The 14,328-nt window shown below is 54.4% G+C and overlaps 1 protein-coding gene across 1 annotated transcript in view; it reads right to left on the bottom strand.

Moving 5' to 3' along the window:
• Window positions 1–14,328, bottom strand: part of DLGAP2 (DLG associated protein 2) — a 784,363-nt gene that overhangs the window by 1,195 nt on the left and 768,840 nt on the right. Inside the window, 3 exon segments of the mRNA XM_045055166.1 lie at window positions 1–40; window positions 3,354–3,506; window positions 11,758–11,849. Coding sequence (XP_044911101.1) covers window positions 1–40; window positions 3,354–3,506; window positions 11,758–11,849 — 285 coding nt within the window.

Below are 14,328 nucleotides of genomic sequence, written 5' to 3'. Positions count from 1 at the left end.
GGGGCTTCTTTGGTATTGGAGGGGGGACCTTTCTTTCTTCCTGAAAAGGATCACAGGTCAAAATTGGGGACATCAGAGGGGAACGGCGCCAGTCCATGGGCCTGGTCTCTGCGCAGGGTGACTGAAAACTGCCCGGGACACCACCCCAGTGCTTGACCGGCCCGGCCCCACGCCCCCAACAGTGGCCTTGCCGCCTGCCTGCTGGACACTGTGACTTCCCCCACACCCTCCAGGGCAGGGAGACGGGCTAGGTGACAGCCTTACACGTAAGGAACCAAGTCCCGCACGGTAACATGGAATGTGTCCTTGGTCTCAGGCTTATTTTCGTGCTGTTGCTAGATTTTTGCCATCTCTGAGCATTGGCAAATATTCACAATTTCAGTTCTTGAGTATCCCAGGTATTTTGGAAGGTGTCACTTGATATCCCTGTCATATGCTACAGACTTTTCAGCAGACTCCGGATTCTAAGGACCTTCATGGAAACCATCTTACATGGGGGAGCTGTTAGCCAAATTTGCTGTTATGGGCCTAAAACCCCTTGACATTGACTAGATAGATGATAGATTAGATAGATAAATATATAGATATAGATAGATAGATACATACATACATACATACATACATACATAGATAGATATGCTGGCTGGCTGGATAGATAGATATGGTGGATGGATAGATGGGTGGATGGATGGATAGATAGACGGATAGGCAGATAGATATGCTGGATGGATGGATGGACAGACTAACAGATTTGGTGGATGGATGCATAGGTAGATGATAGATAATAGATTAGATAGATGATAGATAATATAGATACGATGGATGGATAGATAGATACATAGATATGCTGGATGGATGGATGGATAGACAGATATGGATGGATGGACAGATAGATATGCTGGATGGATTGATAGACATGGATAAACAGATATGGATGGACAGATTTGGTGGATGGATGGGTAGATGATAGATAATAGATTAGACAGATAATACACAGATATGGATGGATGGATGGATAGATATGGATGAATAGAGATGGATGGATAGATGGGCAGATATGGATGGATGGATAGATAAACAGATATGATGGATGGACAGATAAATAGATCTGATGGATGGACAGATGATGGATGGATGGACAGATTTGGTGGATGGATGGGTAGGTAGATGATAATAGATTAGATAGATGATAGATAATAGATATATAGATATGGATGGACAGTAGATAGGTAATAGATATGATTGATGGATGGATGGACAGACAGATTTTTCACCTGCTTGGTAAAAACATGCAAGTAATTACTTCTGACCTTTAGCTCATATTCTTAAATAAGTCACAAAAGTAGGTGTAGGCCTTTTCCAGAAGGCTAAATCACACAGTTCTGTAGCAGATATAATATATAATGTTATATTGCGTCTTTACTGTTTTGGTGAAAGGTCTGTGTCCCCAACCCTGCCGTGTTATTTAACGTGCATCCTAACTAACAAAGCTGGACCCAACATGGACTGCCCTTCCCAGCGGGTGATGACAGGGCCCTGCATAGCCGACTACCTCCTTCCCAGGGAAGGATGCCTGGCAGAAGGCACTGGAACCTTTCCTTTCCTGGGCAGGGATCCAGTTGTTGGGGGAAAACCGCACCCGTGTCTCCCTTCAGCCTCTGCAAACATGCAAATGGGCCAGACGTGCTAGGACATTGTGGGGAAGGCACAGCTTGGGCAGACACGTGTGGCAGAACCCCACCCACTGGTTTTGGCAGGAAGCTTGTTTTGGTGTCTGACACGTTATTCCCATGGCTTATTTTTAAATGACTTGGCCAGAAGCAACGACTTCTTACTCTTTGGCAGGCATCCACAACAGTAGGGTAATGGGTTTGTTAAAGATTTCATTCAGCTCTTTCAAAAGTTAGTTCCCAAGTTAAGCACATGACTGTATCTACCTCCCTATTCTTTTCTCTTTAATTGGTAGCCCCTGAAGTGTGGGGCTGTAAGAAATACACAGGGGCAATTCTTGTGGGAGTCTCCTGTGTAAAGGAACTCCTGGCCTCCAGGTGTCCTGTGGTAGGAGAGGGTTGACCAGGTGGCCTTGACGATCGACAGGGTAGAGTGGCTCCTAAGCACACGGCCTGGGGCCTCAGTGGTGTGAAAGAGCAGTTCATGTCTGCAGTGGGGTGTATACCCTCGGCAAGTGGATGGATAGATGGATGGATAGATAGTGTATACCCTCAGCAAAAGGCTGTCTTAATTTTGGGGACCATTCTCTCTGCATACCTTAGGTAGAAGGGGTTGTATTAGTTGTCAGTTACTGAAGAATGAAAAATAGGAGGGATCATCGCAGGTCTCTGGGATGGTTAAATGGGTTCTAGTTTTAGTATTTTATTAGAATGGCGTTTTCATTGGCGATCTTAGGATCTCCTTCACTACAAAACCAGACCATAGATAGAACTTGCTAATGTACCATTTATGGCTTACAGACAGCCTACACCTTCCCACTCCCCTCTGCCCCGTTGTCTAGTAAAGAGGGGGTGTGACAGTCATCTGCAGTGGCATCTATGACATCGAGCCCAGAACTCCACCGACACAGTCAGTGGCACCTTTGGAGGAAGATTGAGGATGGCAGTGATGGCTTTTGTTCTAAATATCTATGTAGACATCCTCCGCTATATAGTAACACCACTGCCCTAAAGTGTGTTGGATTAATTTCATCATTTTATTTGAATCGATAACGTCTACCTAGAAATTCAGATTATGATTACTTAGAGCGTCTTTCAAATGTATTAGGAAATCAATGTATTTGTTGCTGATTCGGACCTACCTGTTAGCCCTACTATGGATGGTATCTGAAGGGGAGAAAGATCACAGGCTCAAATTTAATGGAACCTTTCAGCCTATTTAAGGGCGAAGGCTGAGAGATCTACAGGAAGTCTAAGTAGAGCCCACAGTGTCTTCATCTTCCACTGGAGATAAACCACCAGAAAGTTAATCTGAATCGGTAGTTACTGTAACCAGACCTCACGCCTTCCTTGTGGAGAATCATTTCTGTATAACCCAGACACAGGTTTGATGAAGGCACAGGGTAGGTCCCTGTAAGGAATGAGACTCTCGTCTCCATGTGATTTTCCGTTTGAGTCCCAGAGATACGGCAGAAGGACCTGTTACCTGTACCCCCCGCCGGCGGCGTTCGTCCCACGTCAGCTTATCACCGGCTCCGCGTGCAAGCATCTGCACACCTGATCGTGCGTTGCCGACTGGAGACCATGAGGCACGACACAAAGGAGCACCTGCCGCGTTAGGGTTAGGCCCCGGGGGCCTGCAGGGAGCAGCACGTGGGGGGCGCGCGGCCCGGGCAGGATTACCTTTCTCTCCGGAGACTCTATTATCTTCCAGTCTTTGAGCTTCAGCTGGTGCAGCTCGTCAAACTTCATGCTGACGTCCTCAACGGAGAGCTGCAGCATGTCCCAGTAGCCCGCCAGGTCCTGGGACGTGGGTCTCGGCATGGCGCTGGGGTCCTGAGAACACATGGGCAGAACTCAGAGCCATGAACACCCCCAGCTGGTCCAGGGCTCGGGGGTGGGGGCCCCGCTCCTTCCTGCAGATGCTTTTCAAGGAACCAGATGGTGGGAAAGCCTGAAAAATTCATGCTCTGACAAAACATTCCAGAAAGCCCGCGAAGGGCCGCCGACAGTTAACGCAAGCATTTGCCGACGGTTAGAGAATGTGCAAAGGCTGCATGATGCGTGACTCCGACTCCGTGACAGTCTGGAAAAGACACTGTGGGGACAGTAAAAAGATCAGTGGTTGCCAGAGGTCCAGGCGGGGGGATGGATGGACAGAGCATAGGACTCTTAGGACAGTGAAACCACCCTGCAGAATTCCATGATAGTGGCTACGTGTCACTATACGTGCGCCCAAACCCAGACCACGCACGCCAGCAGAAGTGCCCTGATGTGGACCCTGGATGCTGGGTGATGACGTGTGTCGACGCGGGGTCACGGATCGTGTGAAATGTACCTGCTGTTGGGATGTTGATGGTGCGTGTGGTGCCACAGGGTGGGTGGGAACTCTGTACCTTCCCCTCAATTTTGCCACAAGCCTAAAACTCTGAAAACATATAGTCTGCTAAAGAAATACACTTGGTGCATTCACTCACTGTTTTGTTTTGAAGAGGCTTTCTTAGACCTTGAAAACGGTGGCAAACATTACAGTTTTCAAATGCTTGGCCATTCCTAAAAGCAATAGGGCTGCTCTGGTTTCCGTCTCCCTGTGGGCTGTTCTGCAGCTGGGTGCCTGGGACAGGGACAGGGAGGTGGCCATGAGGTTGGGCTTGGAGCCAGGTCTGTTTCTGTTCATTCCAATGCTGTGTATTTTTATTTATTTTTATTTTTATGTTTGTTTATTTCTGAGAGAGAGAGTGAGCAGGGGAGGGGCAGAGAGAGAGGGAGACACAGAATCTGAAACAGGCTCCAGGCTCTGAGCTGTCAGTGCAGAGCCCGACCTGGGGATCCAACCCACGAACTGTGAGATCACGACCTGAGCCCAAGTCCGACGCTCAACCGACAGAGCCCCCCAGGCCCCCCGCCCCCCGGCCGTGCATTTACTTTGCTCCCATGTAGAGGGAGGACGACTTTTATGAAGTCAATTTTACGAAGGTACAGAAAGCTCGCCGACTGGTCCCTGAGCTTAGAAGAGCAGACAATGCCACGGAGCCACAAACTGGCAGTCCGTGAGCTGTGTGTGGCCCAGAGACCTGCTCTGCTCCACACACACGGTGCCCCGCACGCACACGGTTTCAGTGTGTTGCCTACGATTAAAATCAGGTGACTTCCCAAGGTCCGAGGGCACCTGCCCAGCCCCTTCCCGCACCGCCTGTGGCTGGCGAGGGACCGCAGCCCTGGGTCAGACTCTACCTGCCTGGGTCTGCATCCCTGGGGGTGAGCGAATGGGCTTTTCTACGTGTGGTTCCTTTGATGCAGTGTGAGGCCATCTCAGATTAAACAGAGACATTTCTGTGAATTCGCTTAAAATGTGCAGCTTTCAGCCCACTCCATTGCTCACGTTAAGCACAACGTGGACTTGTGTTTGGTTTGTTTCAACTCGCTTTAAACCGCGGCTTAGTCTGCCGGGGCTGCTAGATGAGCCCAGGGACTGGGCATTTGCTGCTGGCAGCTCTGGAGGCTGGCCTCACGGCCACATGCCGGTGGGGGCGCGTTCTGGGGGGCCGCTCCTCCAGCTGGGGGACTCTGGCTGTGTCCTCATGGGGAGGAAGCGGCTGGGGGCTCCCCTGGGTCTCTCTTACAGGGACCCTGACCCCATTTGCCAGGACTCGGCCAGAGGCACCACCTCCTAATGCCATCACGTTGGGGGGTGGGGGGCCGATGTGGTTTTCGGGGGGGGGAGACACACACATGCAGTGGTTTGACATCCACCTCAAAACGATCACTTTGGGGCCCAATCCCACCTGCCACGTGCGACCAGCCGGTGGCCTGTGCTGAGCGAAGGCCAGAGGGAAGAGAGTCGCTGCCCCCAGAGGATCCGTGTCCTCTATTCTGTTTCGGGGAGTGGCTCCATCTGGTCCACTAGGCCGTCGGATCCCGGGATATGTTTATGAAATTGTTTCTAAACGTCAGCAGTGAGCGCCACCCCTCCCCCAGCAAAGTGACACAGTGACATCCCTGGTGAATCACTGCCACTGAGAGTTCGCGAGACTTGCTGGCCTGGCCATCGGAGGTCCCTGTGACATGGGCGCTGCTCGTCCCAGGCTCTGGGGCAGTGTCCTGGGAGGGCTCCAAAGGCTGGGGAGCCCTGGGGGGGCACGGGGGTGGTGGGACTGGCTCCGAGTAGGTGTGAGTGGCACTCAGACCTGGCGATGCGGTTTGGTGGGCCCAGGTGGCCTGTGTGCACCCTCAGGTTCACGGGCAGATCCTCCCATCGCTCTTTGCATCCTTGTTACCCCGTGAGGACCCATAGGTCCTTGCCTTGAGTTCGGTCCACCCGAAACATCTGGATAGGACCCAGCAGGTTCTCTAGGGCCTTCCCTTTGACTTTGAACTGGTTGGGCTGCACCTGAACCTCCAGCAGCTGCCAAAGCTTCTCTGAGCTGCCAGCACACATACCTGCTTCATCCCAGCACCTCCCTCTGGTCTCAGACACCCCGGCCCCCACTCGCTCCAGCACCTCCCAGGGGCTCAGACACCCCCCCCCACACACACTTCAGCACCTCCCTCAAGTCTCAGACCCCCCCCCCCAAATTCTCTCCAGCACCTCTCTCTGGTCTCAGACACCCCCCCCCCCCAACTATTCACTCCAGCACCTCCCTCTGGTCTCAGACACCCCCACACCCCACTGCATTCCAGCACCTCCCTTGGGTCTCCCGACACCCTGCCCACCCCACTTCGCTCCAGCACCTCCCTCTGGTCTCAGACACCCTCACACCCCACTGCATTCCAGCACCTCCCTCTGGTCTCAGACACCCCCCCAATTCTCTCCAGCACCTCTCTCTGTCTCAGACACACCCCCCCCACTCTTCACTCCAGCACCTCCCTCCAGTCTCAGACACTCCCCCCCCACTTCACTCCAGCACCTCCCTCTGGTCTCAGACACCCCACCCCATCTTCCAGTACCTCCCTCCGGACTCAGACACCCCCATCCCACTGCATTCCAGCACCTCCCTCCGGTCTCAGACACCCTGCCCCCCCACTTCTCTCCAGCACCTCCCTCTGGTCTCAGACACCACCCCTCTTCAGTCCAGCACCTCCCTCTGGGTTCAGACACCCCACCCCCATCACTCCAGCACCTCCCTCGGGTCTCAGACACCCCCCCCCCTCCTCACTCTAGCACCTCCCTCCAGTCTCAGACACTCCCCGCACCCCCCCCAGACTTCACTCCAGCACCTCCCTCTGGTCTCAGACACCCCACCCCTTCCTCCAGTACCTCCCTCGGGTCTCAGACAAGGCCCCTCTTCATTCCAGCACCTCCCTCTGGTCTCAACACTCCCCACCACTCTTTACTCCAGCACCTCCCTCCAGTCTCAGACACCCCCCAATTCTCTCCAGCACCTCCCTCTGGTCTCAGACACACCCCCCCACCCTTCACTCCAGCACCTACCTCCAGTCTCAGACAACCCCCCTCTTCATTCCAGCACCTCCCTCTGGTCTCAGCACTTCTCCCCACTCTTCACTCCAGCACCTCCCTCCAGTCTCAGACACTCCCCCCCACTTCACTCCAGCACCTCCCTATGGTCTCAGCCCCCCCCCCCCCCCCCCCGTTCACTCCAGCACCTCCCTCTGGTCTCAGACACTCCCCTCTCTTCACTCCAGCACCTCCCTCTGGTCTCAGACACTCCCCCCAATTCTCTCCAGCACCTCCCTCCAGTCTCAGAAACCCCCCCATCACTCCAGCACCTCCCTCCAGTCTCAGACACCCCCCCCCCCAATTCTCTCCAGCACCTCCCTCTGGTCTCAGACACTCCCCCCCTCACTTCACTCCAGCACCTCCCTCTGGTTTCAGACACCCCCCCCCCTTCACTCCAGCACCTCGCTCTGGTCTCAGACACCCCCACCACCACTTCACTCCAGCACCTCCCTCCAGTTTCAGACACTCCCCCCACCACTTTGCTCCAGCACCTCCCTCTGGTCTCAGACACCCCCACACCCCACTGCATTCCAGCACCTCCCTCTGGTCTCAGACACTCCCCCCTCTTCACTCCAGCACCTCCCTCTGGTCTCAGACACTCCCCCCAATTCTCTCCAGCACCTCCCTCCAGTCTCAGAAACCCCCCCACCACTCCAGCACCTCCCTCCAGTCTCAGACACCCCCCCCAATTCTCTCCAGCACCTCCCTCCAGTCTCAGACACTCCCCCCCCCCCCCCCCCACTTCACTCCAGCACCTCGCTCTGGTCTCAGACACCCCCACCACCACTTCACTCCAGCACCTCCCTCTAGTTTCAGACACTCCCCCCACCACTTTGCTCCAGCACCTCGCTCTGGTCTCAGACACCCCCACACCCCACTGCATTCCAGCACCTCCCTCGGGTCTCAGACACCCTGCCCACCCCACTTCGCTCCAGCACCTCCCTCTGGTCTCAGACACCCCCAACCTACTTCTCTCCAGCACCTCCCTCCGGTCTCAGATACCCCCCTCCACTCGCTCTAGCACCTCTCTCTGGTCTCAGACACTCCCCCACCTCTTCACTCTAGCACCTCCCTCCAGTCTCAGACACCCACCCCCAATTCACTCCAGCACCTCCCTCTGGTCTCAGACACCCCACCCCTTCCTCCAGCACCTCCCTCCAGTCGCAGACAACCCCCCTTTCATTCCAGCACCTCCCTCGGGTCTCAGGCACCCTGCCCACCCCACTTCGCTCCAGCACCTCCCTCTGGTCTCAGACACCCCCACACCTCACTGCATTCCAGCACCTCCCTCGGGTCTCAGGCACCCTGCCCACCCCACTTCACTCCAGCACCTCCCTCCGGTCTCAGACACGCCCCCACTCACTCCAACACCCCCCTATGGTCTCAGACACCGCCCCCAGTTCACTCCAGCACCTCCCTCCGGTCTCAGAAACCCCCCCACTCACTCCAACACCTCCCTATGGTCTCAGACAACCCCCCCCCCCCAGTTCACTCCAGCACCTCCCTCTGGTCTCAGACACTCCCCCCTCTTCACTCCAGCACCTCCCTCTGGTCTCAGACACTCCCCCCAATTCTCTCCAGCACCTCCCTCCAGTCTCAGACACCCCCCTCCAATTCTCTCCAGCACCTCCCTTCGGTTTCAGACACCCCCCCCCCTCACTTCACTCCAGCACCTCGCTCTGGTCTCAGACACCCCCACCACCACTTCACTCCAGCACCTCCCTCTAGTTTCAGACACTCCCCCCACCACTTTGCTCCAGCACCTCCCTCTGTCTCAGACACCCTGCCCCCCTCACTCCAGCACCTCCCTCTGGTCTCAGACACCCCTCCCCCCCAATTCTCTCCAGCACCTCCCTCCAGTCTCAGACACCCCCCCTTCATTCCAGCACCTCCCTTGGGTCTCAGACACCCCCCCCCCCACTTCTCTGCAGCACCTCCTTCCGGTCTCAGACACCCCCCCTTCACTCCAGCACCTACCCTGGGTCTCAGACACCCCCCCCAATTCTCTCCAGCACCTCCCTCCAGTCTCAGATACCCCCCTTCACTCCAGCAGCTCGCTCTGGTCTCAGACACCCCCACCACCACTTCACTCCAGCATCTCCCTCCAGTTTCAGACACTCCCCCCACCACTTCGCTCCAGCACCTCCCTCTGGTCTCAGACACCCCCACACCCCACTGCATTCCAGCACCTCCCTCGGGTCTCAGGCACCCTGCCCACCCCACTTTGCTCCATCACCTCCCTCTGGTCTCAGACACCCCCACACCCCACTGCATTCCAGCACCTCCCTCGGGTCTCAGACACCCTGCCCACCCCACTTTGCTCCAGCACCTCCCTCTGGTCTCAGACACCCTGCCCCCTTCACTCCAGCACCTCCCTCTGGTCTCAGACACCCCTCCCCCCCCAATTCTCTCCAGCACCTCCCTCCAGTCTCAGACACCCCCCCCTTCACTCCAGCACCTCCCTCGGGTCTCAGACACCCCCACCCACTTCTCTGCAGCACCTCCCTTCGGTCTCAGATACCCCCCCCACTCGCTCTAGCACCTCCCTCTGGTCTCAGACACCCGGCACCCCCAATTCTCTCCAGCACCTCCTTGTCGTCTCAGACACCCCCCCATTCACTCCAGCACCTCCCTCTGGTCTCAGACACCCTGTTCCCCCCCCCCCCCCCCACTTTGCCTCAACACCTTCCTCTGGCTGGTCTCAGACTCCCCCTCCCCCCCCCCCCCCCCCCCCCCCGCTGAAACAAAGCCTGCAGATGTTTGTTGTGCTTTTGTCCAGTTCTAGATAGATGCCAAAGAAAAGAAGGCAACACCACATATTTCGAAAGGATTGTTCTCTTACAGTTGGGATAAAGTGCAATCTGACACGTGTAAGAAGCATCAAAAATATTAGGATGGATCATTTAAAAATCCAATGTCAGCTGCTTCTGGGAGCGAGGACACGGGCATTGTATAAGCTTGAACAAAATCTGTATGTTTTTTACTGCATGTGGCGGGTGCTTTAGATAAGGGGTTCCTAAAGATCGTGACCACCGGTGCTTAACCCGACTCAGTGTGACAGAGGGTAGGGAGCCCTGCACCGGCCTACATCCACTCCTTCAGGGACAGCAGTCAAAGAGATATGACACAGGAGGCAGGAGCACGCTTGCTCAACATGGTAACTGAGCGTCTCACGGCTCTATGTTCCTTCCAAGCAGCCCTAAACCATTCTGTTCCCCCATTTTTTTTAATTAAAAAATGTTTATTTTTGAGAGAGAGAGCACGAGCTGGGGAGGGGCAGAGAGAGAGAGAGAATGACGCAGGTGCCCCCTTCTGCCAGCACAGAGCCCGACTCAGGACTCAAACTCACAAACCTGGAGATCATGACCCGAGCCGAAATCAAGAGTTGGATGCTCAACCAACTGAGCCCCCAGGCGCCCCTGCGTCCCCTTTTTAAAGTGATGGTTATAATTTCATGTCACAGGCGACATGGTGGTGACTTTACACATTTCGTGCTGAACTTCAATGGGGTTAACTGGAAAATATTAGAGAAAACGTACTTTTTAACGACCCTACTTAAAAGGGATGATTTGGAAGCTCTAGTGCTATGCTTCCTCTGTTGTGTAAGAACATTCTGTAAATTCACGTCTTGTTGCAATTAAAAAACAAAACAAAACAAAGTCAAATCACCAAGCACCATGGTTACCACGGGCCTAGGACAGACTTGCATTTTTTTAAGGTTTACTTATTTATTGTGTGTGTGTGTAGGGCGGGGGGGGGGGGGGAGAGAGAGAGAGAGAGAGAGAGAGAGAGAGAGAGAGAGAGAGAGACTGACTGTAAGGGGGAAGGACAGATTGAGAATTGCAAGCAGGCTCCACACCGTTAGGGCAGAGCCCGACAGGGGACTCGAACTCATGAACCGTGAGATCACGACCTGAGCCGAAATCAAGAGTCAGACACTTAACCGCCTGACCCACCCAGGTGCCCCCAGACCTACTTGTATTTTAAGGAACTGTTTGCTCTGAAAATGAATGCATGCATTTATAAAAGAGACTATACAGTAATGTGAATACTCTTTAGTTATTTCTAGAAGTGATATTAAGCAGATGCTTCGTTCAGTCACAAAGGAAAGTGTGTGTGTGTCTGTTTACACAGAGATGCGGCAAATACGCACACCTAAGTATTTACAAACATATGCACAGGCTTTCTTTCTCTTTGATTCCCAGGAAGATCAGAGCCAAGTTTTAATGCCAACTGTGTTACCCGGTGCATTCATTTCGCTGCTACGGAACATGCAGCCCAATTACCCTACACTCCCTGCTGAATCTCTTTAACCGCAGCCGTTTCTGCCTGAGTCAAGCCGCCTCCCACCACGGCCTGCATCGGTGACACCTGGGTGACACCTGCAGTCACACCTGCTCACCTCCCACCTGCCTCGTAAGCCTGGAGGGGGATGGCCCGGAGCTGTGCCAGTGTCCTACAGGTCGGGGGCTGTCTTTCCGCAACCCCCTCCCTGGCCCCCGCGCTGTGGCCCCCTCTCTGGGCTGCACCACAGTGACTCCCATTCACTCACTGGGCTGCAAACTCACAGAACGTGAGACGGCCACTGAGCATGTCCTGAGGAACCGGGTTACCTGGGGGTCTGCTCACCATGTTCTGTTGGCACAGCCAATAGAACTGCTGGAATTTCTGGGACATCAGAAGCTGTGCACTCCCCACGGCACTCCGGATCTTCCCGAGAACTGTGAACCAGAAGAAAACCAGCTTGAGACCCGGTCAGTTGAAAAACAGAAGCAGAAGCATTACACAAAGGGAGCAAACTCCAAAAGGTGGGGGCCACTCCTCCTTTTCCGGAAGATTAAAACCTTGAATTTATCGTGCAGAATATGTCCACTGATGGAAGATCTTTTCCAATCTGTTCCGTTTCTTTTTTTTCCTTTTTAAAAAATGCTTATTTATTGGGGCACCTGGGTGGCTCAGTTGGTTAAGCACCTGACTCTTGCTTTCGGCTCAGGTCATGGTCTCACAGTTCATGAATTTGAGCCCCGTGTCAAGCTCTGTGCTGGTGTGGAGCCTGCCTAGGATTCTCGCTCCCTCTCTCTCTCTCTCTGTCCCTCCCCTGCTTGCTCTCTCGCTTTGCACAATAAATAAATAGAGTGAGAGAGCAAGCAGGGGAGGGACAGATGGAGAGAGAGAATCCCAAGCAGGCTCTGTGCTGTCAGCACAGAGCCTGACACGGGGCTCGATCCCACAACCCTGGGATCATGACCTGGGGTGAAATCAAGAGTCTGACGCTCACCCGACTGAGCCACCCAGGCGCCCTGGCCTGTTCCTTTTCTGATTTTTGAGGGAAACTCAAGGAATACTACATAGTGTCAATGATTAGGAGACGACTCTTCAGTGTTAGGAAGAACTAACTTTGGAAAGGCGGTCTATACTGCAGGAGGTTTTCCTGTTTGTGGCATCAGGACACTTTTATCATGATGCTCACATGAACTAGAAGACGCAGAAGGATGAATACAAAGACATTAAGTACTTCTTTTTTACGGATGCCTGAAGATGAAGGTGTTAATTCCCAATTTCTAGAAAATCACAGTGATATCAGTTATCGCATTCAAGTCTTGCGAACAGTGTTTCAGGACTGCTGGTGGCCCTGGGGCGGTGCTCTGAGAGCATCTCCCATAGGAACGCAGGGACGTGACGGTCTCCCTGCCTCGTGCTCGGTCCACGGCTCCCGCCACCGGCCGCCACCTGTCACCACAACAGGCTCACATCACGGGAGTGTGTGGTGATGATGTCCCTCCCACTCCTGCGCTCCCACCGTGATGTGGCCTGAAGTTGACAAATGATTTATAAGTTGTGGGACTTGAATTAATCAAATGGCACTTTGTAAAAAGGTAAGTGATAATGGTTTTGTCAACGGAAAGGACTCCTATTAGCAAAGGGCAGGAGCGACCACTTGGGATGGACAGTCGGCAAACAAAAGACTTGGTGTGTGAAACGTGGGGGCCCTGCCGCAGTCCTGTAACCTCCAGGCGCCTCGCCGGCCCGCCCCCCGCTCTCACACCCAGTCCATGTAGGTGGCAGCACCATCAAGATTTTGGAGATAATAGCTGTGCTAGATCCCGACTCGCAGGCCTCTCAACAGCACTTAGGAGCCCGCTGGAACACATTTCCTGCTGCTGGGCCTGGGCCCGGGGACCTCTACATTTTGTTTGCCTGGGAGACGAAAGAGAAGTTATTCCCTCGGTTTACACGGATCCACCCGTCTGGGCCGGAGCAGATCGTTCCCTCCCTCTGGCTTTTGTCGTCTCTCTCGCAGACTCACAGGACACGGGCAGTGAGGGGCCGACCAGGGCATCTCCTCGGGCTTTGAAGGGGAAGACAGTGGTGGGAGCTTATATTCGCTGACAGCAGGTGGCAGGTGGCTAGGGAAGGGGGTGTTTCGCCTTAGCCGGAGATTTGCCCATCGGGGAAGAGGAGGAAAGAACCCCCCCCCCATATGTGTTTATGCGGATTTATCTACGTCAGGACATTTCTGTGCTGGAGGTTTGTCTAAAGAGGGGACCAGCGCTCCAGCCCACGGTGTTGTCCCGACTCAGCTCCTCAGGGGCACCCAGGGTCCCTGGGGCACGCTCCACCATCGGGGCCTCACAAGTGTCCACAGAGGCGGAAACTGAGGTCCGCGTTCCCACACAGTTTCCCAAACGGTAGTGATTGTAACAGGCACTTCCAAACCAGCGGCTGTGAGACTCACTCAGTGCGTGCTAGAGACAGGCATCAAAGATTCTGACACCCCGACAGCCAGGCCGCACAGGTGCCGTGTCCCCTTCCCTCGGGCTTGCTCTGGAGGAGAGAGTCACAGACCAGAATTGGGAAGGGCCTCAGTGCCCATGTGACGAAATGCCGTGAGGCTGTGGACACAGATGTCTCACAAGTAAACCCACGGACGTGCCCGGGACACGTTGCAGTGTGTGGGTCAGTCAGCTTCGGGGCAGTCAGCGAAGCATAGGGTCCATTTGAAGCACGAGGACCTGGGGTCCTGCACAGCGTGTTCCGACAGTGACTTTCTCCGGGGTAACACGACGAGCCGAAACACTAATTAGATTTGTCTGACTTTCTCATCTGCGTACAAGGAACTCAGATTGCCGACTGCCGCTCCCCAGGGTTTTGTTGTTAACGATCTCACACATACAGATGAGCTAAAGGAAAGCATCCGCA

Source organism: Felis catus, chromosome B1 (assembly GCF_018350175.1).
Source record: "Felis catus isolate Fca126 chromosome B1, F.catus_Fca126_mat1.0, whole genome shotgun sequence".
Lineage (NCBI taxonomy): Eukaryota > Metazoa > Chordata > Mammalia > Carnivora > Felidae > Felis > Felis catus.
This window is presented reverse-complemented; position numbering and strand designations above follow the sequence as displayed.